We start from the raw sequence: 25,958 nt of genomic DNA on the forward strand, positions 1-25,958 counted from the left end.
GGCTCGCTCCTGGGGAAGTACTGCTTTTTGTGGGTGAAATTAGGTAGTGGCAGTGGAAGGCTATATTAATCATCCTTCCACTGCCACTACCTAATTTCTCAGATGGAAATGAGTCACCAGAAAGTCAATATTGGGGATTCAGAGAGTAACAGTCTCTGAAAACCAGAGGTGAGATTCATATTTTAAGTCAAATGTATAGCATGAACAATGTAGTAATAACAGGTAATTAACTTTTAAGGAGAAAAAGTCTATATGCATCCATGCCACCTTATAAATAACCTGTTTTCATACATCTGTTTTCTCTTTCCACATATAGCTATACACACACACACATACACACACACACGCATATATATATTGTTTACAACCCAGATATAATTTAGTTGTTCCTACTCAGCTATATGTTTCTCTAGTTTGATAAAACAATAGATGCCTGTACATTTTGCCTGAGGAATATTTCTCTTTCTTGAAATTAAGAATCTCTGTAGGTGATATTGTTAGAAAAATTAAGATTATAGGCTGTTTAGGTTATAGGGTTTAAGATTCTTGGGTTTTGGGGGTATGTGAGTATGTAATTTTCTTCAGGGAAATGGTTAAAAGCACTGTAATTCATTAAAAAAAAAATTTTTTTCATTCCAAAATCAGGCTTTGCGAGTTCCAAAGCCTGATTTTATAGATTCCAGAAAGCAAAGCAGGATGGGTGGAGCTATTTTTCTCAGTGAATTTAGGAGGAAGCAAGTCAAATCATTTATTTAAAAAAGGGTTTTGGATTTCTAATGGTTTTTGTTTTTCTGATCTCACTGTTGTCTAGTGGCAACTTTTCCCAATCTGCGGTGAGTAGAATGAGATGGGCCCCATGAGGCTGAGGCTAGTGGCACTCAGAGCCAGTGGCCTTGGATGCAACGTGTCTAGAAATCTCCCTCCGCAGAGGGAGAGTTAGGTGAGATCATTGGCTAACTCAGCCCTACCCCTGTGTAGCTCTTTGCATTGCAAGCTGAAATCCACCGACTGAAGAAGGAGGAGCAACAGCCAGAAGAGGAAGAGACGTTGGTGCAACACAAATTGCCTCCTTATGTCTCCAACATGGACCGCCTGGGGGACTCGGAACTGTGAGTGTTTACGAAGGCCCTCTCCTTTTCTTTGCCCTCTGTGCTCTCAGCCCCACGATTCCCTCTAATCTCGCCTGTGCCTCCTGAAGGAGAATTGCGGAAGAGCCTCCTGGCACACACTGCCTTTGCTTTAGAGCTTTATTTTTACTTTTTGAGACGGAGTCTCACTCTGTCGCCAAGGCTCACTGCAACCTCTGCCTCCTGGGTTCAAGAGATTCTTCTGCTTCAGCCTCCCGAGTAGCTGGGATTACAAGTGCATGCCACCATGCCTGGGTAATTTTTTTTTTGTATTTTTAGTAGAGATGGGATTTCATCATACTGGCCAGGCTAGTCTCAAACTCCTGACCTCAAGTGACCCACCCACCTTGGCCTCCCAAAGTGCTGTAATTACAGGCGTGAGCCACTGTGTCCGGCCTTGCTTGGGAGCTTTATGAGTAAGGTCCCCCTGGCCTCAAAAGTCCCCTAGGAGTTCTCAGCCTCCAAGCCTGTGGCTTCTGCCTAGAGCCGTGGAATTGCATGGCTCTACCAGGGGCCTCTGTATCCAGGTATGTGTAGCCTGGATAAATAAAAATGCAACCACTGTTGTAAAGTCTTGGGAAGGTTTTGTACATTGGAAGGAGCATCTCGTGTATGGAAAGATTGGATGTAACCATGGGTTGGATGCATTCCTCAGTGGAAGCATGCACCTCTCTGATGGTTTAAAGAAGTAGGCAGATTAGAGAGAGGTATTTGAGTGACCTTCAAAAACAGTCAGTTAAAACAGAAGCCCCAGCTGGTGATAATAATAGTAGCAGCTGAAGAAACAGAGGCACACACGGGTGAGGAAGATAGAGATTGGTGAGTTAGGATGCAAACCCAGGCAGCCAGATTCCAGACCTTCACGTAGCCAAGTCCTGAACCAGATGACATAGCTCTAGTGTTGGAAGTGCTTTCTGATGGAAATAAAATGTGAGCGAAATATGTAATTTAACTATTTTAGTAGCTATGTTAAAAAAGTAAAAGAAACAAGATGAAGTTAATTTTAGTGATACATTTTATTTGGCCTAGTATATTCAAAATATCATTTCAATATGTAATGGATATAAACAAAATGTTAATGAGCTATTTTATACTTTTTTCGTGCCAAGCCTTTGAATTCCAGTGTGAATTTTGTATCTCTAGCACATCTTGATTTGGACTAACCACATTTCATGTGCTCAGTAGCACATGTGGCCAGTGGCATCCGATAAGACAGCTCTAAGTTGACTGTGGCCCTCAAAGAAGAGCTGCAGACTGCACCCTTGTAACAGATAAGCTGCTGGCTCCCTTTGTATAAAAAAAGTGGTACCAAGGATAATACCATTTTAAAGTCCAGGCTCCTGGACCTGACCGAGACCTGGTCACTTGCCGTCATCCAAAGCCCTGTAGGTCTATGTTCTTGGTTTTTCCACATCCTGTTTCAGCCGTCTGACCCTGTGGTGTGTTTGCTGACCAGTGCCATGGTGTGCAGCCAAAGGAATGCCTCCCTCTCCCAGTCACCTCGCGTGGGCTTCCTGTCCTCGCTGCTGCCTCAGAGTAAGAAGAGCCCCTCAAGGTTGTCGCCTGCCCAGGGCCCTCCTCAGGCTCAGATCTCGGCCAAGAAAGAGTCCTTCGGTGGTCAGGTAAGCACAAGTCCTGCCTCTCTAACCCTGGCCAAAAAGCCCCTGACAGCTGCCTGTGCTTCCAGACCTCCTTGTCGAGTGTAGGCTTGTTTGCCCTCTCTTTAGGACTGATTTCTTGGGCATGTTGATGAGATTCTAAATTGACATCTCATTCCCTTTCTTCTCCCTTCCTGGCCTTTCCTCTTACAAAGTGATGGTTCTGCAGGATGAGAACCTAGATAAGACTGTATTGGAGAAACTGAGAAGAGAAGGAGGAAAATCTACCGAATGCATTCTGGCTCCCTACCTCCATCTTCACCTCTGGCTAGACTGCAGGCACTGTGGTGTTTGAGATGCTGGGTGGATGCTCGTGCACTGATTAAGGCAGTGCCAGACCTCACATCCAGGTCTCCTGACCCAAGGGGCTGCCTTCCCCTGCCTGTACTCCCGTGTCGGCTCTCAAAAGTCTGTGATGCTTTCTGGGTGAAGCAGTAGATAGCTGATGACAGGAAGTACGCTTTGAAGAGTCTCCCCTCTTTTCTCATAAATTTCCTGTGAACTCATGAAGGCTTATGACTGTGTTTTGGTGGCTCAAGTGTGAGTTCAGGCAATTAGAATTTTGAATTTTGGGTGATATAAAAATAGTGTTTGTGTAAAGAGTATATCAAGAATTACCTCTGAATCCATGTATTTTGCCTACAAGTTTGTATTTGCTGATTCTGCAAAGGATTTTCACTATTTCTCACTTTTATAGAAGACTGAAAGAGGATTTTTTTGATGTCAGCTTATATCCAAAACAGCCAAGGATGCCACTGAGTAGTTTAACTAACAGACATTGTCAGAATTCATTGCTTTTAGAAATGCCCGCAGACTCAGTTTATTGCTTGCTTAGGGATACTTTCTCTGTTAGTGTATTATCAATTACAGATAAAGTAAATTATCATTGTCTGTGGCTTCTTCTCCTACTGGCCTAGGTGTGAGACCAGTTGCAAGTGACATAGCAGTTTGAGGCTGCTTGCTATATACCCAGGGAGGTAGGGGTCTGCCTCAGAACACAGCGCTTGGACTGGGTATTGTTCAGCTGGAGACACTGAGCAGGACCCTGGATCAGAAAGGGCATGGGGCTTTGGAGTCAGGCAACTTTACTTTCAGCCCTGGCTCCTCGTTTGTCATTGGTGCTCAGATTGCTTAAACTCACCCCAGTTTGCTTGGGATAATAATAATAGTATTTACTCCCCAGGGGAGGATGAATTGAGCTGCTAGAAGAAGAGTGTTTGGTATACGCAGTGCCTGGCAGAAGGTCAGCACTCAGTAAATGTTGGTAGTAGAAGTTGTATTTCTGCAGACCCTGGCCCATGTGGGTACCTGAGTTAGTTCTGAGACCTAAAGTGCCATTAATGCAAAATAATTATAATCTTAGCAGCCATGAGGGTTCAGGCAGTTAAAACTCAATCGTGGTTACTCCGATGAATGTTTTTCTGAAATTCAAATCTTAAACTTAGACTTCCATTTCTGTGGAATGTGGCCGAGTAAGTTGTACTGCTTGCTTTCTGGATCTCTCACTGTGCAACATTTTGTAAGTTTAATAGATGAGGTATGGAATGTTGAGCCCTTTGAAATGAGCTTGAAATTATGAATTTCAATATCATTAAATTGAAAGAAAACACAGAGACAGCTTCTGTGAGAGTAAGCCATGGCCATTACTGTATGTGGTCAGGAACTGTGTGTCACATGGTGAGGTTGAAATGAGATTGGAAATTATTTGTGCAGTTTACAGCTAAGTGATGGGGATAAGAATGTGTAATGTGCAGTAAAACATGCCTTATCTTGCCTCCAAAATATAATGGAACAAAGACTGGGTCACTGTGTGGTATGCTAACAGAGCAGTTTAGTTCCTCAATGTAGACGACAGATAATAATCTAAAAAACCCAGTAGTCAGGTCACTTGTTTTTCTTTATTAGTGGTAGATGATTTAGATTCAGCATTTATGTTTCACTTCTAAAAATAACTAGTAGGTTTAAGGTTCAAGAAAAGCACAGAATTTTAGAGTTAGAGGGAAGCTTGAAGGTCATCTGGCCCACCTCCTGCTGAGTATAGGACACTGTCTGGATTGATTCTTCCTAAGATGCAGAGCTCATGGCCTGTCAAAGCAGGAACATATGCATGTTAGAAAGCTATTAGAAGCTTCTTTATGACTTTTCCTCCCTGGTCTTAGCTTAGCCCTCTGGAGCTACATGGCATAATAAGGCTTCTTGTATAGAATAACTCTTCCTATCTTTTCTATGGTAAGCACTCTTTGTTCACCCTCCCTCCAACCCTCACCTCAACTGTTTGTCCCTGTGGCATGATTTCCCCTCACATCCTGGGCCCCCTGCTCTGGGGGACATTCTAATGTTTCAATCCCACTATTATAATTAATGCCCAAATTTGAGTGTACAATTCCAGATGCTGTCTCACAAATACTAACTGCAGGGCATGGTAGGCTCACTTCCTGCCATTTTGATAATATAGTGCTTTGAACTCAGTATACAATGGCATTGGTTTTTAAATGAGCCACATTGCTTTGTTAGTGCATATTAAGCGTGTAGTCTTTCTTCCTCACTACTGCCACACCAGAGCCCGTCTTTCTTTTTTACTGTTAAAGAATAAGCACACACAAAAAATAGGCTGTATTTTATTGTTAAGTTAGCAATATGTAAAATGATTAGATTTTTCCATCTTAAATATAATTTATAGAGTTGTAAATTTTGCCCCCGTCAGCATTTTGCCTACTTGTAATTGGTTGCTGTACCTGTTGTCGTTATTACTGAAATGCTCATTGCATCATTCTTGCAAAATAGATGACAAAATGGTGCAAAATAGATTGCGTTTTACATTGAAAGCCTGCTTTCAATATGAGTCTGGAGGCAATTTTTTTTAATGGAAATAACTGCAAAACCATATTTCCCAAGCACTTCTGGGATCTCTAATTACAATAGCCAGGGAGGGCACATCCATAGCAAGCTTGCCTGGGCTGCTGCTTGGCCCACACAACTTGTAGTTTGTACTCCATCCTTCCTGCCAGCGGTAATTTTGCTCCTTTCACACCCACTTGGTGAGCCGTGGAAATTACCTCATTATAGAGTTAACCTTTAATCAGCTGTAATGTAAGGCGAACTTCTTTGCTTGTGACTCTTATTAGTGTCAAATTACCTCCCAGTTACTGAGAAGTAAGTGGTCACAACCACTGCCCTGAAGGATTTTTCCAAGAATCTTGACAAGAAGCAGGAAAGCCTGTCTTTCATTCTGGGATTTCTGTGTGAATAGGGCCTGTTTTTTGGGTGGCTTTGTTTAGCTTCAGGTGAGACCAAATTACTGGAACTTGTTTCTTGCTCCGTGTGGATGGCTGCTATCCTGGTAAGCTCTGTGAGACTTTGGAATCCCTCCTGACCTACTCAGTCCACCGAAAATTAACGGCTATCAACTTATGTCTGTCTCCAGAGTGAGAAGGTCAAATGATAAGACAGAGGTTACCGTGTCTCTCCTGAACTGTAGGAGTCAGGTAGATTATGATAGAATGTACCTCAGACTATTGGGATATTCTGTTATTAAGGTCAAATGATACGACAGAGGTTACCGTGTCTCTCCTGAACTGTAGGAGTTAGGTAGATTATGATAGAAGGTACCTCAGACTATTGGGATATTGTTATTAAAGACTTTTATGAAGTTCGCCCTTAAAATGAAATAAAACTTTCAATTAACAGTTACTTTATCTGTCCATCAGTCCACCATTCGTGTATTGAGCCAATCATGAATGAGCGCCCAGCCTATGCGAGGCATGGTGCTGGGTGCTAAGGTTACAAAGATGTGTAAGGTAGGGTCACAGTGGAAGAAGCTTCCAGAAGGGTGTGAGCTTCTCTGTGAGCAAGTGTCATTGTCTATAGAGTACGCAGTTCTGCTGACATCTTTTTTTTTTTTTTTGAGACAGAGTTTCGCTCTTGTTTCCCAGGCTGGAGTGCAATGGCCCGATCTCGGCTCACCGCAACCTCCGCCACCTGGGTTCAAGCAGTTCTCCTGCCTCAGCCTCCCGAGTAGCTGGGACTACAGGCACTCACCACCATGCCCAGCTAATTTTTGTATTTTTAGTAGAGACGGGATTTCACCGTGTTGACCAGGATGGTCTCGATCTCTTGACCTTGTGATCCACCTGCCTCGGCCTCCCAAAGTGCTGGGATTATAGGTGTGAGCCACCGCGCCTGGCTGCTGACATCTTTGACTCTCTTCAGCTTTTTACCCATACACAAGTGCGCAGCCAGAATTTTATGGATTTGTTTGAAGGTAATTACTTACATTGCACTATGATTTTACCCCTTTTTCCTTTGTTTTTATTTTTTAGCTTTTTATTTCTATGATAATTAACAGTTGCCAGTAAACATTTACTTGTTATATACATTTGTAGCTAGACACAAATTCGCCTTCACCTACTTATTAAAAAGTTTTGTGGACAACCACATTCACCAACTTTTAATACTTTATTATCTTTTGTTATTCTTCTTTAGTGACTAACATAGATTTACGGAGAAAGGAGAAGCTATCTTCTTCTTTAAGCATAATCTGTTAGGTCATGCTTAGGTCCATCACTGTCTTGGCATAAACTGCTCTATCATTGTAAAGGCAGTTCTTCTTCTCTGTACCCCGCACCTTCCTTGCTATCTTGACTTATAAGGGAAGTGTTACCTTTGTACTTCTCAGTGTTTTATTGTTTGCTCTTGCTGGGGAAGTATTACAAGTGGCTTTTGAATTAGTGAGAGGAATTAGAAGGCTCCTCCTTCTATTAATAACGAGCCAATTCAATTGAGCATTCTCTACTGCTGCTGAGAAAGGAAAGACAGCATTTTTCCAGTGGGGGTGCTGAATAAGGCAGGAAGGGGCCCATAAAATGGCTGTCTCCCTCTGCAGCATTTCCCACCTTTGGTTCCAAGGAATAATACCCCTGTGACCCATGTACAGCATGGCATGCATGTGGCAGCACAAAATGTGGAAGTGGCACCTCCTAGACTGTGATGTGGTTGCTGATGTTGGCATTTTCAGTGACTTGTTCTTATAGGGGTGTCAGATCATTGTCTTCAAACAGGACATGATGCAATTGCCTACCACTGCCTACCGCCTCCCCAGACCTTAGCCTTGACAGCCAACTCCAACAGGCCGCCTCCCCACTCCATCTCTCTGAAGCTTTCTAAGGAGTGGACATTACCTCTCTGTGGCTTTTGTCCTCCCGGGACCCATACACAATTGTTATTGACACAGTTCTAATACTTTGAATTAAATGTGTTTGTGGCTGATTGAGACAGGTTTACCATCCTTTCTTTGTTCATGGAAGTACTTGAAGTTCATTAACAGGCCAAAAATAGCAAATACCCTGGTTTGGTTCCAGGTAAGCTAATAGTCTTTTAAAATTTTCTTTCTTAACTGTTCACATGGCTGCAGGATTCCAAGGAATCTATGTTAATCATTTTAAATTGTTTATTGTTGACATAAACAATAACAAGTAGAAGAACTAGAAAGCAACAGGTAGACTTTGGTTGAGTTTCTTCTCTCCTCTTAGGGCTTGTGTAGAAATGGTTTCTCGAGACGATTGGTCTCAAACCTGAGTGGCTGTTGGCATTTATATCCCTTTGCTAAGAGTGTAAAAAATGAGGTTAGGGTGTATACTCACCCTTACTCTTTGCTAAGAGTGTAAAAAATGAGGGTGAGGGTGTATACTCACAGTTTGTGGGTATAAGCCTGGAAAAAGCCCGGACCGACAATCTGGAAAGGTGATGAGGTGGCAGCTCCTTTTAAGAGTCTCTAGATTAAGAATGGAAACTTCTCTCTATACAGCTAGGGTGGGGATGATCGAATTCATTCCCTCTTGCTGTAACTTAGCTGACCCTATCACTCTTGTTATGAAAAGGAGCCAGAAAATACCAATTTATTTCCTGTCCAATGTATCTTTCTCAGTGTTCCTTGGGTTTTCAACAATTTCTGTTAAGAATTTCTGGTATTCTAGTAATCATTTTCAAACACCTCAATATTTGTTAATATTAGCTGGTTTAGGCCACACTTGGCCCAAAACAAGAGAAGGTACTGTATTCCTTTTCCCTCCAGGGGTGTTACTTGTTGCATAAATATGTTTTAGATTGCCCAAACATATTGTTGCTTGTAAATGTTTATAACACCAAGCGTAGGCTCTGGCCTGCCTCAATTATCCCTTAGTAAGTCCTGGCTCCTCCCCCTCAACCAGACTAAATTGTTCCGATTAGATCAAGATGACATCTCCCTCCAGATGAGAGATACCGCAAGATGAAGATTGCAGGTGACCTGTTCTCTGAATGGGTAGAGGACAGAAAGGAGGAGGTCATATGGTCATAGCAGGGGCTGCCTATGACCTCACCTACCTAGCTGAGCCAACACCATTTTTTTTTTTATTTTGATACAGAGTTTTGCTATTGTTACCCAGGCTGGAGTGCAATGGCACGGTCTCGGCTTACCGCAACCTCTGCCTCCTGGGTTCAGGCAATTCTCCTGCCTCAGCCTCCTGAGTAGCTGGGATTACAGGCACATGCCACCACGCCCAGCTAATTTTTTTGTATTTTTAGTAGAGACGGTGTTTCACCATGTTGACCAGGATGGTCTCGATCTCTTGACCTCGTGATCCACCCGTCTCGGCTTCCCAAAGTGCTGGGATTACAGCCGTGAGCCACTGCGCCCGGTGCCAACACCATTTTAACCACCTGTCCCCGCAGTCACTTGCCCCCACCATTGCCTACCCCCCACCAGCCAGGGAGGACCTTACCTGGGAGCTGTAGAGTAGAGAAGCTACTCCCTGGTTCTTGTTTCTCTCCTGGCATGGTTGTCATGGCCAGGGCTTATGGGAAGAGACTTCACAGCCAGCTTCTTGTCCTCTAGACCACCAAGGGAAAGGACCCAACGTCTGGGGCCAAGGATGGGAAGAGCCTCCTCAGTGGGCTGGCCACTGGGGAGTCTGGCTGGTCACAGCACCGACAGCGGCGCCTGCAGGACCATGGCAAGGAGAGGAAGGAGCTTTTTTCCACAACCACTTCCCAGGTATGGGGGTGTCCTGAACACCTCTGGGGACACTCATGTGGCTACTGAGGAGCACTGTGGAGGGCCTCCTCTCTCTTCTGAGTTCTGCTGTGCACAGTGTGCTTTTGTCTTAATTGGTTTCAGCGGCTTGTATTTTGGTTATTTGGGTTCATCATTTGCCTGGCTCTTCTGTGGTCCATTTCTTTCATGCGGTATTTCCCTAAGTATACCAGAAAATGCAGGCTCTGGAAGTGCTCCCAGAAGATGACGTCTGTGATTAAGCTGGCTTGGGGACCTTTGCATCCTCATTCTTCCCTTAGGTTAATTGTGCTTAGCAGCCTGTCGTGGGCTCCTAGAGACCTGGGTTTCACCCAGTCACCCAGACTTGCTTGATCCCATCAGCTATGTCACAGAGGTCCCACAGCCCCCTGTCCCTTCGCAGAGCCTGTGCGGAGCAAAGTCTCCAGGAAGAGGCTGTCAGGGGAGCAGGCCCGCCCGCTCTGCCGGGGTGAGCTGAGCACCACCCTTGCAGGTCAGAGCTCTTCTCTCCATTTCGTAATTACTGAGAGTCCTACAGAATGCTGCCGCCTAGGCCTAGACCCCCTGCGGTGTGCGCCCTGGTATGGGGGATCCCTTCCTGGCTGACTGGTTGCCGCCCTGCTTATGACAGTGTACAGAGAAGAAACCGGAAGCCAGTGGCCCAGAGGCTGAGCCCTGCCCAGAGCTCCACATGGAGCCAGTGGAGCCACTGACTCGCGCGTCCTCGGCAGGCCTTGAGGGTGGAGGAGTCCGCCCCGAGCAGCCCTTTATTGTGCTGGGACAGGAGGAGTATGGGGAGCATCACTCATCCATCATGCACTGCAGGTGGGTTGCGCCTGGGGCCAAGGAAACCCTGGGAAGCTCAGATTTTCAGGCAGCACATGCATAGGTGTGGCCAGCAGGAAATGGGGAGAATGGGGGCTTGGACAAGGGCCGCAGTCATGGCTCAAGAATCATGGGAGTTGCTTGGAGCTGCCAGTGGACTGGTCAGCTCCTCTGCCCTTTCTTTTTTTTTGAGACAGAGTCTTGCTCTGTCTCCTAGGCTGGACTGCAATGGCACAGTCTTGGTTCACTGCAACCTTGGCCTCCCAGGCTCAAGAGATTCTCATGCCTTAGCTTCCCAAATAGCTGGGATTATAGACACTGTGACCATGCCCATCTCATTTTTATATTTTTAGTAGAGACAGGGTTTCACCATGTTGGCTCGGCTGGTCTAGAACTCCTGGCCTCAAGTGATCCGCTGGTCTCAGCCTCCCAAAGTACTGGGATTACAGGTATGACCCACCGTACCCAGCCTCTCTGCCCTTTCTAATTATGTTTCTCTCAGTTTTAGGAACAAATTACCCTTTATTTTAACCCCGCAAACTCACTCAACTTTAATTTGCTTTATGTTGGTAGTTTTAGGTAAATACCTGATTTGTAATTTGCCATTTGTAAGTTAAGCACAGTAAAAACCTATAAAGAACAAACTATGCTAGGGTAATTTTCAGCCAGTAGGTAGGTTTCTTGTTTTGACAGCCCTGTTCGAGAATGTGAGTCCAAAGGCTCTGTCTCCAGAGACTTGAAGTGCTCTGAAGGCAGGGCCCTGCAACTCTTGCTCACGGCTCTTTGCCCAGAGTTGATGAAAAGCTTAGCACATGATTGGCATTCAAAAAGTATTTCTTAGACAAATAAATGAATGAATATTTCTAGAAATAGTCTATACCAGTCCTTTGAATGTAGACCTCTAGGGATTGTTTTTTAAAGCAGCAAGGAAGTCAGAAAAGCGATCATCTTGGCATTAGCGGAAGAGAATGGGGACTGAGAGCTGACAGGCCTCCCTTTTCTCTCATCTCAGAGTGGATTGTTCTGGGAGGAGAGTCGCCAGCTTAGATGTAGATGGTGTCATCAAAGTGTGGTCCTTCAACCCTATCATGCAGACCAAAGCGTCCTCCATTTCCAAGTCGCCGTTGCTCTCTTTGGAATGGGCCACCAAACGGGACAGACTGGTGAGTAATGGTGGCCTGTGGGGCTCGCTCTGCCGGCTCAGTGGAGGAATTCCCCAGGGCTCTCCACTGGCTGAGTCAAGGCAGCCAAGCCAGTTCTCTTCCCTTTTCTCCATTATTGGGGATTCCAAGGACACATATCCAGGACTGGCTCAGAAGGCTCCTGTTTTGGGGAGGCAGTGAGGTTACCAGATTGACAGATTGAAAAGAACTGCAGGGGGCCTGGAAAACATGGCTTCTTCCTGTCTGTGGCGGTCTGCTCTGGGGACCATCTTCCTGACTGCTGTCCCATCGTCTGTCTGTGTTTCCAACCGCAGTTTCAGCGGACACCCTCCTGTGCCAGGCCCTATGGGAAGTGGCTTCCTCTGGTGAGGGGCTGGTGTTCTATTTTGTGGTTCCCATGGGTCTTAATGTCCCCAGGAATAGTACAGTGTTCTTCCCTCTGGATTTTATATTTCAGGTAGGACTTGCAGTAAGGAGGTAAAATTGACTTGCTGTTTTTTCTTTTACTTTGTTTATGGGGATTATACCGTATAGCCCAAGATGCAAACTCAGTTTTTTTATAATTTTTGGCAACTGAAGGGATTATCGTCGTGGATGAGGACCCCAGGGCTTGCCTTGGGCCAGCGTCAGTTTGCCAAGTGAATGCCGAAGTCATACTCTGCCTAATATTCCTCAGACCTGGGCTGCTTCTGGAACTGTCCTCTGGCACTATTTGTTATTATCCTTGAAGCTTTTCACCAGATAAATCACAAATTCCTGAACACAAGGATAGCCACTTTCATTTTTTTTCTGGAGTTTTTAAAGACCCAGAGCCAGAGCTGTTCCCTAAAAAGGCAAATGGGACAGTCATCCAGGCCCCATGGCAGCCAAAGCCAGTACACTGAGAGGGATACTGGGCAGACCAGGAGCGGGAAAGAAAGCTTCCAACAGCTGGGGGTTCAAACTGAAGAAAGTGAGGATCAGAGGGCCTCATTCCTCCAGCCAGAACATTTCCAGATGTGTCCAAAGTGACACGTCTCTCCCAATACACAGATACTTTTTGTGGTTTTGCTTAGAAGTTCAAGGTCAGCTCTCATGTCTTTGTTTAATTTTAAAGTGAGGCTCATTGTAGCCAGATTTCCCCTGAACTGCCTGGATGCAGAGAGGAGGGGCCTCATCCCTGCAGCCTGCCCAGCCTTACCCTGTCTGAAGATCCCCCCCTGACTCAGCCTCATTCCCTGCTATCCTTCCCACCTCCCGCCCCTTGTTGTTCCAGCTCTTGCTGGGCAGTGGTGTGGGGACGGTGCGTCTCTATGACACGGAAGCCAAGAAGAATCTCTGTGAAATCAATATCAACGACGACATGCCCAGGTGAGCTGGAACCCACCCCTCACCATCAAGGCTGCAGGTTGCCAAGTGTGATCCATAGGGCTGGTCCTTTCCTGAGCCTTGTGCCCCATCTCCTGTGCAGGACAAGCCTCAGGACCGAAGTGTGCCCTCTCTCTGTGGGCAGGCAGAGGGTCTGACCCAGGCCCATGTGTGTTGCAGAATCCTGTCTCTTGCGTGCAGCCCCAATGGGGCCTCTTTCGTCTGTTCGGCTGCAGCTCCTAGCCTCACTTCCCAGGTAGACTTCTCAGCACCAGACATCGGCAGCAAGGGCATGAACCAGGTTCCTGGCAGGCTGCTGCTGTGGGACACGAAAACCATGAAGCAGCAGGTACGGGCCTGCCCTGTGGCTCTCCCTGGGGTGGGGCACACTCTGCGTTCCCCTGGGTTTCTGAAGAGCCTCTTTTGCTTTGGTCTCCTCAGATTTTTAATAAGTTTTAAGTGTTGAAAAGTAGTATGCTCCAACTGGGGATATTGTTAGCGACATGTCATTGAGAATTGTGCTACAAACGTAGAAGTCACCCAGAACCTACCAAAGGGCCCCTATGGTTGATTTTTAGGAGAGGACTCGTGGCTCCTTCTGACATCCTGTTAACTTAGAATTGTGTGAGAATCACAGCAGCAGCAGCCAGCAGTAACAAGGACACATGCAGATTCATAAGAAGCAAGGGGACCAGACAGCCTGTGAACTTGCTTCCAGGGGACCTGGCCACCCTTCAGAGCTGAGGATCCCTTCCCCCAAGACAGTAATAGATGCTGCAGCTGCCACCCTAAGTGCCAGAGAGATTGAATCTGACAAGGCAGTGCTGCTTCTTGTTGAAATTATTTGTTTCAGTGCTCACAAGTCATATGGCCTTTATGTTGAGTGCATTGTTTCCTGATGCTGCTGGACACTTGAGAGCCCCTGCTTTCAGTTGGGTCCTGTTCTACATGTTCAGTTTGTGCTGTCCTGCATCTGCCTGTAGAAGCGGTCTGTGTTCCCTTTGGGTCTCTCAGACCTCTCAGGCCTGGGTCACACCCAGATTCTTGACCTCCACTCCTTGCCACATACATTCGTCCCCTCATAATTTTCCTCACTTTGGCAAATGTACCTCACTTAGAAATTGGGGATCTTGGTCGGGTGTGGTTGCTCATGCCTGTAATCCTAGCACTTTGGGAAGCCGAGGCAGGCAGATTGCTTGAGGCCAGGAATTCAAGTCTAGCCTGGGCAATGTGGTGAGCCCTTGTCTCTACAGAAAATTTAAAAATTAGCCGGGTGTAGTGGTGCTCACTTGTAGTCTCAGCTACTTGAGAGGCTGAGGCAGGAGGATTGCTTGAGCCTGGGAGGTGGAGGCTGCAGGGAACTGATGTGGTGCTACTTCATTCTAGCCTGGGTAACAGAGTGAGATTCTGTCTCAAAAAAAGACAAAAAACAAACAGAAATTGGTGTTCTTCCCAGACCTGTTCTTCTCCCTCTGCTCACACAGTCCATAAGCAAATACGGCCAGTGTGTTTCCAGTCTGACCACTTCTCTGCATTTCCAGGGACATACTCGAGACCTGTCTCTCATGCCCCTCCCTGCCCACTGTCCTGTCCACTGGTTTAATTCAATTCTTCTTAGTTCGTAGCATCTTGTATTTTCCTCTAAAGCTCTTATTACAATTTGTAATTGTATGTTTACTTGTGATTTTCAAGTTTTTAATTAAACATTGAATGCATACAAAAGCATATAGAAATCATAGGTATATGTTATAATGAGAAGAAAATCAGTACAGTGAGCACCCACAGACCCATCACAGTTTATACAGAGCATCACCAGTACATTTTAGCTCTTGTGTGGCCCTTCCCAATCTTGGTCTTTTTTCCCTTCCAGAGAGAACCTGTCTTGAATTTTGTCATACTGTTAGCTTACATTTTTTTTTCTTTTTTGAAATGGAGTCTTACTCTGTCACCCAGGCTGGAGTGCAGTGGTGTGATCTCGGCTCTTCCCAGACTTGTCCTTCTCCCTCTGCTCACACAGTCAGTCCGTAAGCAAATGCTGCCAACGTGTTTCCAGTCTGACCACTTCTCTGCATTTCCAGGGACCCTGCCTCAACCTCCCAAGTAGCTGGGATTACAGGTGCCCATCACCACACCTAGCTAATATATTTTTTTTTTAGTAGAGATGGGGTTTCACCATGTTGACCCTGTCTTGAACTCCTGACCTAAGATGATCCACTTTGGCCTTCCAATGTCCTGGGATTACAGGTGTGAGCCACCACGCCTGGCCTGCCTTATGTTTTAAAAATTACTTTGCCACATTATTACATATCTCCAAACAACCTAATTTATGTTTTGCGTGTTTTCTGACTCCATATGAATGGAACCACAGTATATCTGTTTTTCTAGAATAGCTTGTTGTATTCCTGAACTCTCATTCCCTAACCTTGTGACTTGGTCTGTCCTCTGGCTGCCTTTGCTAAGACCGGAGCGTTAGCTCTCTGTGTAATTGGCGTTCCTTTGTTGTCTTTTCTTTCTGGCTGCTTTTAAAATCTTCTTATCTGGCTCTCTGGGTGTGGATTTTCTGGCTTTTAAGTTTTAAAATTTATTTTTTTAAAGTTCTGCCTGGGATTTGGTTTCTGAATCAGAGCATCTGTGTCTTTGTTCAGTTCTGGAAAATTCTCAGTCATCATTTTTTCCAGTATTTCAGTTCTCTGATCATCTCTTGCCTTCTGGAACTCCCATTCCGTATGTGTTAGAACTTGCCTCTTCCTCTTTTTTGTTTCACTTTGCTGCATTCTTGATGATAATTTCTTCAGATCTATCAGTTTGCTAATCTCTACTATATCTAATCTTCTGTTTCATCTATTTATTAGGATGGTAATTTCAGTTACTGTGTTTCTCATTTTTAGAAGCTCAGCTTCATTTTCTTCAAACCTGCTTTGTCATGTTTGTAGTCTCTCATTTTTACCCATATTTTCAATTCCTTCTTTTATTTTGCTGAACAATTGAATATGCTTGTATGTTCTGCGTTATAAATCTAATGTTTGAAGTCTTTGTGGGTCTGATTCTGCCCTCCTGGTTCTGGGTGCTGGATCCTTTTGCCTTATTTTCCTGTTTCTTATGAATTATGATCATGGTGTTGTTTCTTGAACCATTATCTCTGAGAATATTTTCAGGCTTGGATTGGAGATGCGTTTCTTGGATTTGCATTAATTTTTGCCAGGTTCTTCAGGGCACTACCAACTCCTGACAACTTTAAAATAAATTCATAAAGATTGTGAATTAGGGTCATAAGCCCATGTCAGGGCTAGCTTGTGGTTACGAATTTCCAGGGAGGTAAGTTTTCTTGTTTTCTCTCTCTATGAAGTAGGTTTATTTCTAGTTCACTCTGCACTGAGGGTATAGCTCTTTGGAGTCGCAACTCCATGTGATGGGTTCTTACTGCCTGACCTTGAACAGATTACACATTGTTGTCTTCAGGCTCATGAGCTCTTCATGGGTAGCAGAATGGGAACTTGAGTCATCTGGATCTGATTAATGCCCCAGAGTGAAAGCTAGCTTTGGAGTGTGCTGATTCTCTGGGTTCTTGATTTCTCTTAGTTTTGGCTTTACAGGATTTTTTATTTGCTAGCTCAGTACTCTGTGTGTATTTTTTTCAATTTTTTTTTGAAATAGATTCTCGCTCTGTTGCCCAGGCTGGAGTGCAGTGGCAAGATCTTGGCTCACTGTAATCTCCACCTCCTGGGTTCAAGCGACTCTCCTGCCTCAGCCTTCCAAGTAGCTAGGACTACAGGAGTGTGCCACCACACCTGGCTAATTTTTTTGTGTCTTTAATAGAGACGGGATTTCACTGTGTCGGCCAGGATGGTCTCAATCTCCTGACCTCGTGATCTACCCTCATCAGCCTCCCAAAGTGCTGGGAATACAGGTGTGAGCCACCACGCCCAGCCCCTCTGTGTATATTTTAAATAACATTCTATCTGGCATTTTTAATTTCAGTAGGATTATTTAGGGTTCCCGGGGTTCCATATTGTTTGAAATGATAGTCTTCATTAATTATCTAATTAATAGACCCTGTGTTCTATGAGGTGGTTTTGTTTGCTACTATATTTCTAAGTGTTTCTATGGGGAGCTGGTAGATTTTTGTAGTGTTGTCTGTCAGGAAAGGTGGTCGATGAAGTGTTATTTTCTGATGGCAATAAGACTTTTCAATGAGGATTTGCTTGGAATGCATTCTGGGTGAAGTGTAGGTTGCTAAGATATGTATTATATATTTTATAATGGAGCAAGCATGGATGATTATCTCTCTATGGAAACCAGAATGTGTATAGGCACAGAGACCTTGTTCTCAAAAGAGCACAGATGGTCACTGGCATAGCACTTTGGCAAAGGCTCAAATGTACATTTCCAGATTACATAAGGGAGGAGCTGGTGGAAAACCCAGTCTGGGGCTCCTGTCTGCTTTGGAATAAGCAGTGTGCCTGGGCTGAGTGAATATCTGCTACTGGTGTTTTTTGTTTCGTTTCAATAGCTCCAGTTCTCCCTGGATCCAGAACCCATCGCTATCAACTGTACAGCCTTCAATCACAATGGGAACCTGCTGGTCACAGGGGCAGCAGATGGCGTCATCCGGCTGTTTGGTATGCAAGTGTGCTCATAGTAATCCTTGATCCCTCCTTAGGTGTCCCAGGGATTTTTTATTTTGCCAGTGTTGGATGTTTTTGCCAGCTGGGCTAGAGGCTTTTGCAAACCCTGACTTTAGATGCATGTACTAGAGCTTAACTTTGGTCAGAGTTTTGAAAACACCCACCGTAATAAACTCGCCCATAGTTAGTGTCAGTAGACATGGGAGGGGGTGGAGCTCAGCGGTCCTTGAGTCTTGAGCTGTTCCATCTGAGTCCTTGTCTCCTGTGTGGGATCCAGGAAGGCACACAAGGGTACTGCCATCCTGCCCACTTGCTGTGGGTAGTTCATTCTCAAAAGCATCAGAATACCCTGGCATGCTGTGTACAAATCCCCAGGTCGGGCTGTGTCCCCAAGAGACATTCCCAGAGCCAGAGCCTGGGCTGGGGCGAGGTAACTATATCTTTAGGGAATTCCCAGGGTGCCTGTGGGGAATTTACAGAGGGCAGTTTCTTGGGTGTCTTCTTAGACGTAGGGATCTCCAGATGAGCTCCCCACAGGGACTCCTGAGCCTCACTTCTGACCTGGTAAAAGACGCTGCTTCTGAGGCATAGAGATGCTGCTCTGATGCTCCTCAGAAGCAGCCTGACCTCTTGGGCAGGGGCAGCTTTATGGCACTCGTTGGGTCCTGGGTACCCTTGGCTTCCAGAACAGCCATCAGCCTGAGTAGAGGGGGAGGGGCCTCTTGCTGCAGGCGGATGCTTTCTGCAGAGCCCTGGTCAGGATGTGATTGGCGATGTCTCATTGCCTCAGACATGCAGCAGCATGAGTGTGCGATGAGCTGGAGGGCCCACTATGGGGAGGTCTACTCTGTGGAATTCAGCTATGATGAGAACACCGTGTACAGCATCGGCGAGGACGGGAAGGTAGGCGGCCACACAATTCAGATGAGAGAGCACCGGGATGACATGTGGGCCAGCTGCCGGTTGTGGCCATACCTGTTACTAGCTCTATGACCTCAGGCCTCTTTTTGCAGCTTTATCTGTAGAATAGGGTTAAACTAGTAATTCATCTTAAAATCTGTATGAGGTTTCAGTGAGTTCAGCGTGAGTTGGCTGTTCTTATGGAAAGAAGTACCAAAAATTACTCATCTTACTATAGATGGATCTGTGGGGTCTGGATTTAGGGCTGAGTTTGCTTTGCTGGGCTTGGTAATGAGTGGTCCAGGATGTGTCCACTCATGGATGTGTAGAGTTTGCTGAGTGACTGGGGACAGTTAGATGCATACAGACCCCAGCAGAGCCCAAAGATGTGAAAAGGAAGCCAGAAAAAAAGGAAAAGTCAGTGCCCCCCGTAGATTCCCTCTGCAGAGGATTAGGAACCAGGAACAGTGACCGCTTCAGATGATTGTATGCCTAAGTCACTGGAAATAGATGTGGAATTTGTCCTCTGTACCTCATTTCTCAGACAGAAAAATCTAGTTGGGTTCTAACTCTATAATAATAATAGAGTTAGAGTATATAATAATAATAATAGATCGCTTGAAACATTCCTTCTGCTTGAGAGACCAGGAATCCAGGCAAAGCCACTTGCTGTCCCTTTTCCTCTCCTAGGGTCAGAACAGAGGGAAAGAGAAAGGTTGGACTTTGCCTGTGAGGTTCCTGCTTCTTTTTCTAGATTTTCTTCCATAAAAAAATGCTTAAATCTTGTTGGCCAGAGATGAGACTTGTAGACCTCTCACCCCAAGCCCCTTTTCTGCCTCTGGCACTTGAAAGGCTTTTCAAGGATGTCAGCACTGTGGCTGGGAGAGGTGGGTTGCCCTTGCCAACCTCTGCTCTATGTGGGTCCTTGCTCTTCCTCGAGGCCTGCATTGGCTAGCCCTGCTGAGAGCACCCTACTTTGTGCCCTCTGACTGCAGTTCATCCAGTGGAACATCCACAAGAGTGGCCTCAAGGTGTCTGAGTACAGCCTCCCCTCGGACGCCACCGGCCCCTTTGTGCTGTCTGGATACAGCGGCTACAAGCAGGTTCAAGTTCCCAGGGGCCGACTCTTTGCTTTCGACTCAGAGGGCAATTACATGCTGACATGTTCTGCCACAGGTGGCGTCATCTACAAGGTAACTGGTGGTTGTGGCGGGGGGCGGTATCTTGGTGGGCGGGGGTTCCTCCCTGGAGGTCTGGACCATGGCCACTGAGCATGGCCCTCTGGCTCTGAGCTGCATGGCTGTGGATGTCTTTGACAATGGACGGGCAACGCCTAGATCAGGGGTATTCAATCCTTTGCCTTCCCTGGGCCATGTTGGAAGAAGAATTGTCTTGGGCCACACATAAAATACACTAACACTAATGATAGCTGCCGAGCTAAAAAAAAAAAAAAAAATCTCGTAATGTTCTTAAAACACAGATTTGTGTTGGGCCTCATTCAAAGCGGTCCTGGGCCTCCTGTGGCCCGTGGGCTACAGGGTGGACAAGCGTGGCCTAGAGCCTCCTTGTTGCAGGCGTGGCCAGGACTGCTTTGCAGCTCAAGTGGGTAGAAAAGGCGCAATTGGGGCATGAGACGCCCCCATTCACTGCTCATCCTTGACAAGATTCTGCCCTTTTTCTACCTTCTTTCCTTGGGAATAACCTCTTATAAAAATCGCTGAGGAGTAGGGAGAAGAGTTTGGGGAGTGCTGGGATGGGGGAACACGTCCCCATCCAGGTCCCAGCTAGGTGGTTTAATTTAGAACTCTAATCTGATGTAGATTTGTTAATTTATTGAATGTGCCATGGGTCAAGTATATTCCAGTCCATGTTTTTAACAAAATGTTTTAAATTCTTAATTTTTGTGGGGACATCTGTAGGTATATATATTTATGGGCAACATAAGATGTTTTCATATAGGCGTGCAATGTGAAACAAGCACATCATGGAGAATTGGGTATTCATCCCCTCAAGCATTTACCCATTGCATTACAAACAATTCAGTTACATTCTTTATTTTAAAATACACAGTTATTATTAACTATGGTCACCCTGTTGTGCTATCAAATAGTAGATCTTATTCATTCTATTTTTTTCCCTACCCAGTCCATGTTAGAGACAGAAATTGGAGGGTGTGATTTGTCAAGCCATAGTGTAATTTGTCCACATTATTTTCTGCCCTTCAGTTTACACATTTGTTTTAGTTCTTAAGTAAGAACTTATTTCATGTAATTTTAAGTATAAGTGTTTTCTATTTTACTGATATCACCTTGACTAGTGATGAGGGTTTGTGGCATAGCCTAAGCTCCTGTCTGGAACTGAGTGGGTCCATTCTCAGCCTGCATGATACTTTTCAGTTATTTGCCCAGTGGTGCTGGTTGTGTAGGAACATAGTCCTTCAAGGTGGGATGTTCTCAGCAGCTCTTGCTGCCACAGCCCACTGACCAGTTAAGGACATGTGTTTTGGATGGCAGTTTTGGGCTAGGCATTGGACCAGGCACTGTGGCATGTATGAAGGAGATACAGAATATGATCTCTGCTCTCTTGGGGTGCACACTCAGACACAGTACCAACAAAGGAGAGCAATGCGGAGTTGAGCAGCTCAGAGAACGGGGGACTGCGTCCTTGGGGAGGTGGGAGGCTGTGGATTGGAGGCCTTGGAAGCAGGAGGAGAGGAGGAAGAGGAGTTGTTGGGTAGATGGAGAGGAAGGCAGGTCTTGGGGCCCCACGTGGGCAGAGGTGAGCAAGAGCTTACAGTGAGGCAAGGGGTACTGCGTGTGCTGAGGTAGGAATGGGGCCTCATAGAGTGTAGCCTGAAGTGTGCACAGCAGGACCTGGCTCGCTGTCAGCTAGGCTCCTCTTTTCTGTGGAGCAGGATTATGTCAGTTGCCTTTGCCCTTTCCTTCAAAATTAGCTCCATCATTTCACATAACCGATATTTCCCAGTGGAGACACTGTAAAACACTTTCCATTTGCAAGCCTGATCTTACTTAACTCTTGAAAAGTTTGTTTTCATTGTATTTTTGGTGGGCTGTTCAGTACTTTGCTTTCTGTATGGGTATATGTGTGTATGTGTATGTGTATGTATTTTATTCTTAATCATGCAGCCTTTGTCATTTGATTTGATCAGTTCCTATGATTTACAGTCAGTCAGACTTGCTGTATGACCAGTTAGTGGGTTGAAAGATTTTCCTCCATAGAATTTTTAAAATGTGAATAATGAATTACTTAAGGATTATATGGAACTTTACCCCCCACTTTTACAATCTATATACAATTTAATTTATGGTTTTTGTAAGTATTTTTGCTATGAAAGCTGAATACTGCATTGTCTCCTGTTCACGGTTGTTATACATAGTGGTACCGATAATAATTTAGTTTGCTCCTAACTTCTCTTCCGTGTTAGTGCCCTAGTGCCCTATCACACAGGATTGCTGGCTAGCTAGCACTGGGATTCAGAGGAGAGCCATGTTTCTGCATTAACTGACGGCTCCCACCGGGGCCAGCACTGTTCTGGGTGCCGCAGGCTGGCCCTCCGGCAGGAGAGAGCTGCCCGAGGCCCTGCTGTCCTGCAGCTTGCATTCCCCAGCATGGGATGTGAGCCTTCAACAGATAAGCAGATTCGTGAGCACAGGTCAGGTAGCGAGAAGTGATGCTGTAGTGAGAACAACCAGTGTCTGTGCCGGAAGGCACCAGCCCACAGCAAGTTCAAGGTGGCTGAGAAAATGGCATCTTTTAAGGAGCCTCTCAGGGGCTGGTTTTCCGCTTCAGATGGACCAGCTGTAGTTGGGAAACTGAAGGTGTTTCCTGGTTCAAGAAGTTAAATGGGGCCGGGCGCGGTGGCTCAAGCCTGTAATCCCAGCACTTTGGGAGGCCGAGGCGGGTGGATCACGAGGTCGAGAGATCGAGACCATCCTGGTCAACATGGTGAAACCCCGTCTCTACTAAAGGTGCAAAAAATTAGCTGGGCATGGTGGCGTGTGCCTGTAATCCCAGCTACTTAGGAGGCTGAGGCAGGAGAATTGCCTGAGCCCAGGAGGCGGAGGTTGCGGTGAGCCGAGATCGCGCCATTGCACTCCAGCCTGGGTAACAAGAGCGAAACTCCGTCTCAAAAAAAAAAAAAAAAAAAAAAAAAAAAAAAAAAAAAAAAAAAAAAGAAGTTAAATGGACTTTCTGGAAAGGTTGGCATGTGTGCCTGGCCACATCCTCAGGTTGGCCACTGAAAGTGGATTAAGTGTGTTAGTGGTGTCTGCTGACACTTCCTCCTCTCTCGTTTTCTTGCAGCTGAGTGGCGATGAGAAGGTTCTGGAGAGCTGCTTGAGCCTGGGTGGCCACCGAGCCCCTGTGGTCACCGTAGACTGGAGCACTGCCATGGACTGTGGGACCTGCCTCACTGCCTCCATGGATGGCAAGATCAAGCTGACTACCCTACTGGCCCATAAAGCCTGATGGCCTGCCCCAAGGGCCACCTGAGGAAGCAGTATTATCTGGGGGTGGGGGAGATACAGGACAAGAAAACTGGGCGCTCCACTCCAGCTCCCTGCCAGTGCAGCCAGGGCAGTGACTCTGCAGGGAAAGGCTGGCCAGGGGGCTTAGGCACCTCCATCTGCGGTGACTAGAACAGGACCCACGTGGAGTAGGTGGCATATGCTTCCCAGAGACTGGTATCATGGCTGTGCCAGGAGTACACATGAGACTGTGGGAGGAAAGCTCTGGAGGAAGGAGAAACATTGAGGTGGCTACTGTGTTGGCCCAGTAGAAATTGACAGTATTTTGTATATATGTGCCCGTTTTTCTTTTTTTTTTAAAAAAGAATGCTCTCGTGGTTCCCTAGTGTGTCTCTAGGATTTGTGTCACTTTGCTTCAGTGACAGCCCTCCCACCCTGCCTGGCTCTGCTGGCCCGGAGCTGAACCTCCCCCAGGCTCTCCTGTTGCTCTGCCATGGAGCCAGGTCAGCTCTCTGTCCATTCTTCTGGGTGACAAGGTTTTGCAGTTCCTGTTTCTCTGGGCTTAACTCAAGGCCACAAAGTTCTTTTTCGTCCCTGAAAGCTGGCAGCTTTTGTTACAGAACCATCTCAGGGTGAGGGCAGGGGCTGAGGCCTCTGCCACTGGCTGCCCCTTTACATCCAGTGGCTGCTATTTCTTAAGACAAGCTAAGCATCCCTTATCTGAAATGCTTGGAACAGGAGTGTTACGGATTTTAGATTTTTTCAGACTTGGAATATTTGCATATATACATAACGAAGTATCTTGGTAGATCCCATGTCTAAACATGAAGTTCATTCATGTTTTATATATACCTTATACATGTATCCTGAAGGTAACTCTATACAGTATTTTAATTTTGTATATGAAACAAAGTTTTGACTGTGCTCAGGTATGCGATTTTCTACTTGTGGTATCATGTTGGTACTCAAAATTTTGGGGCTGGGCATAGTGGCTCACGGCTGTAATCTCAGCACTTTGGGAGGCCAAGGTGAGTGAGTGGATCACTTAAGGTCAGGAGTTCGAGACCAGCCTGGCAAATATAGTGAAGCCCTATCTCTACTAAAAATACCAAAATTAGCCGGGCGTGGTGGCAGGTGCCTGTAATTCCAGCTACTCTGGAGGCTGAGGCAGAAGAATCGCTTGAGCCCAGGAGGCAGAGGTTGCAGTGAGCTAGGATCACACCATTGCCCTCCAGCCTGGGTAACAGAGGGAGACTCCGTCTCAAAAAAAAAAAAAAAAAAAAAGTTTTGGGTTATGGAGGATTTTGAATCTTTGGGTTAGGGATGCTCAACCTGTACCTCTTTCATTTGGTGGCTCCTCTCCTTCCTCCACTGAACATCCTTGTGGAAAGGTGACAGCTGCCTGCACCACCTGCTGATGAATGGGGAGAAGGTTCAGAGAAATAGGGCCAAGTTGCTGGTGGGCACCCGGGGTTCAGGCCAGCCCAACTGTGACTGAACCCACCTGTGGCTGAGCTGAGCATCAACCAGCTGTGTCCACACCCGGCCTGAGGCCTGCCCTCTCCTCCCTGGCTGGGGTGGGACCTTGAAGAGGCAGATCCTCCCATTAGGTGAGGAGCAACAAGAGACCTGCTCCCCTTCTCCCTCTTGCTTTTCACAGCTGAGGCGGAGCTTATGGGAGTCACTATTAGAGTGAAGGGCCTGGGCTTTGGTCTTCGATGCCTGGCAGGGGTGACCTTATCACTGAGATGGGGAAGCAGCTGCCATGAGTCATTTTAGTCTCTGATCTCCAGCCCCGTTCTGGGGGCACAAGGGTGGAGTAGGGATACTCCTGGTTACCTGCTTTAGGAAAAGCACAAAATAAATTGGCATTAAAGTCTTGGCTTTGTTCTGGGAGTTGAAGGAAAAGCAGGGAGGTATTTAAGTGGCTTGATTGAAACACCAGAGACAGTAGTAAGTAGTTATTTACTGATTTTTACCCATTTCTACCCTGGTAATCCTCCCTACAAATGAAGAAAACCAAGATTTCTTCATCTATCATTTTTCCCCATCTTCTGTATTGAAACAGCAATCTTATCTCACGCAGTGACTCCGTAGGACATTTAGAAAGGTGGTCATGGGTTTCATTGGAATGAGAATGTATTAATGTTTCCTCTCTTCATCTCAAAGTTTCTGTCTTATTACCTTTTCTCTCCTCTTAATACCATTTCTACAGTTTGCTTAGATGCTTTAAGGATCACAGAGACACAAAGAACATTTGAACCCAGTGCTCCTCTCATGCCACCTCTTCCTCCCCCGCCCCGGGGGAGCACTTGTCCTCAAATAAAGCATGTTGGAACTTGAGCTTCTCTCTCCTTCCACAGACCTGCTTGGTGTCTGCCCAAGAACCCAAGCAAGACTCCTCCATTGTCTTGGTTGAGGGCGGCATAGAAGAAACCTCTTTGTCAGTCCCAGCCTCAGTTTCCAGCCTAGGTGTTGACCCTCAGCTCTGGGGAGGGCTGCATGGAGCGCCTGGTGGCAGGTGCACTCCCCACTTCCTCTCTTCAGATACCTGCTGGTATTTGCCTTTTCTGCTTCATGGCCTCCATCAGGCCTTGGTTGTGTTCTGGGAGTTGAGGGCAAGTATTTGAATGGAGAGGGCCTCATAGCCAGTCCCCATTCAAATGCTTTAGGAGTTCAACATAATGTTTTGAAATATGTATACATTGTGGAATACAATGCAGAATGATTATATCTAGCTAACTGACATGCATTACCTCATACGATAAATAACATTTT

At 46.0% G+C, this 25,958-nt stretch overlaps 1 protein-coding gene across 3 annotated transcripts in view; it reads left to right on the forward strand.

Annotated features, from left to right (window-relative positions):
- Positions 1–25,523, forward strand: part of WDR91 (WD repeat domain 91) — a 29,954-nt gene extending 4,431 nt beyond the window's left edge. For 2 of the 3 annotated variants that reach the window (XM_074379036.1, XM_074379037.1), the window contains 11 exons: positions 979–1,109; positions 2,584–2,749; positions 9,657–9,815; positions 10,465–10,658; positions 11,671–11,821; positions 13,077–13,171; positions 13,349–13,517; positions 17,679–17,787; positions 18,584–18,696; positions 19,689–19,886; positions 23,017–25,523. In XM_074379036.1, the coding sequence (XP_074235137.1) occupies positions 979–1,109; positions 2,584–2,749; positions 9,657–9,815; positions 10,465–10,658; positions 11,671–11,821; positions 13,077–13,171; positions 13,349–13,517; positions 17,679–17,787; positions 18,584–18,696; positions 19,689–19,886; positions 23,017–23,181 (1,650 nt within the window). In that variant the 3' untranslated portion in view covers positions 23,182–25,523. Of the gene's footprint in view, positions 1–29; positions 1,110–2,551; positions 2,750–9,656; positions 9,816–10,464; positions 10,659–11,670; positions 11,822–13,076; positions 13,172–13,348; positions 13,518–17,678; positions 17,788–18,583; positions 18,697–19,688; positions 19,887–23,016 lie in introns of those variants that run through there. The other variant, XM_039472882.2, reaches the window with a different exon arrangement.
- Positions 25,524–25,958: the final 435 nt, after the last annotated feature.

Source organism: Saimiri boliviensis, chromosome 10 (genome assembly GCF_048565385.1).
Source record: "Saimiri boliviensis isolate mSaiBol1 chromosome 10, mSaiBol1.pri, whole genome shotgun sequence".
Classification (NCBI taxonomy): domain Eukaryota; kingdom Metazoa; phylum Chordata; class Mammalia; order Primates; family Cebidae; genus Saimiri; species Saimiri boliviensis.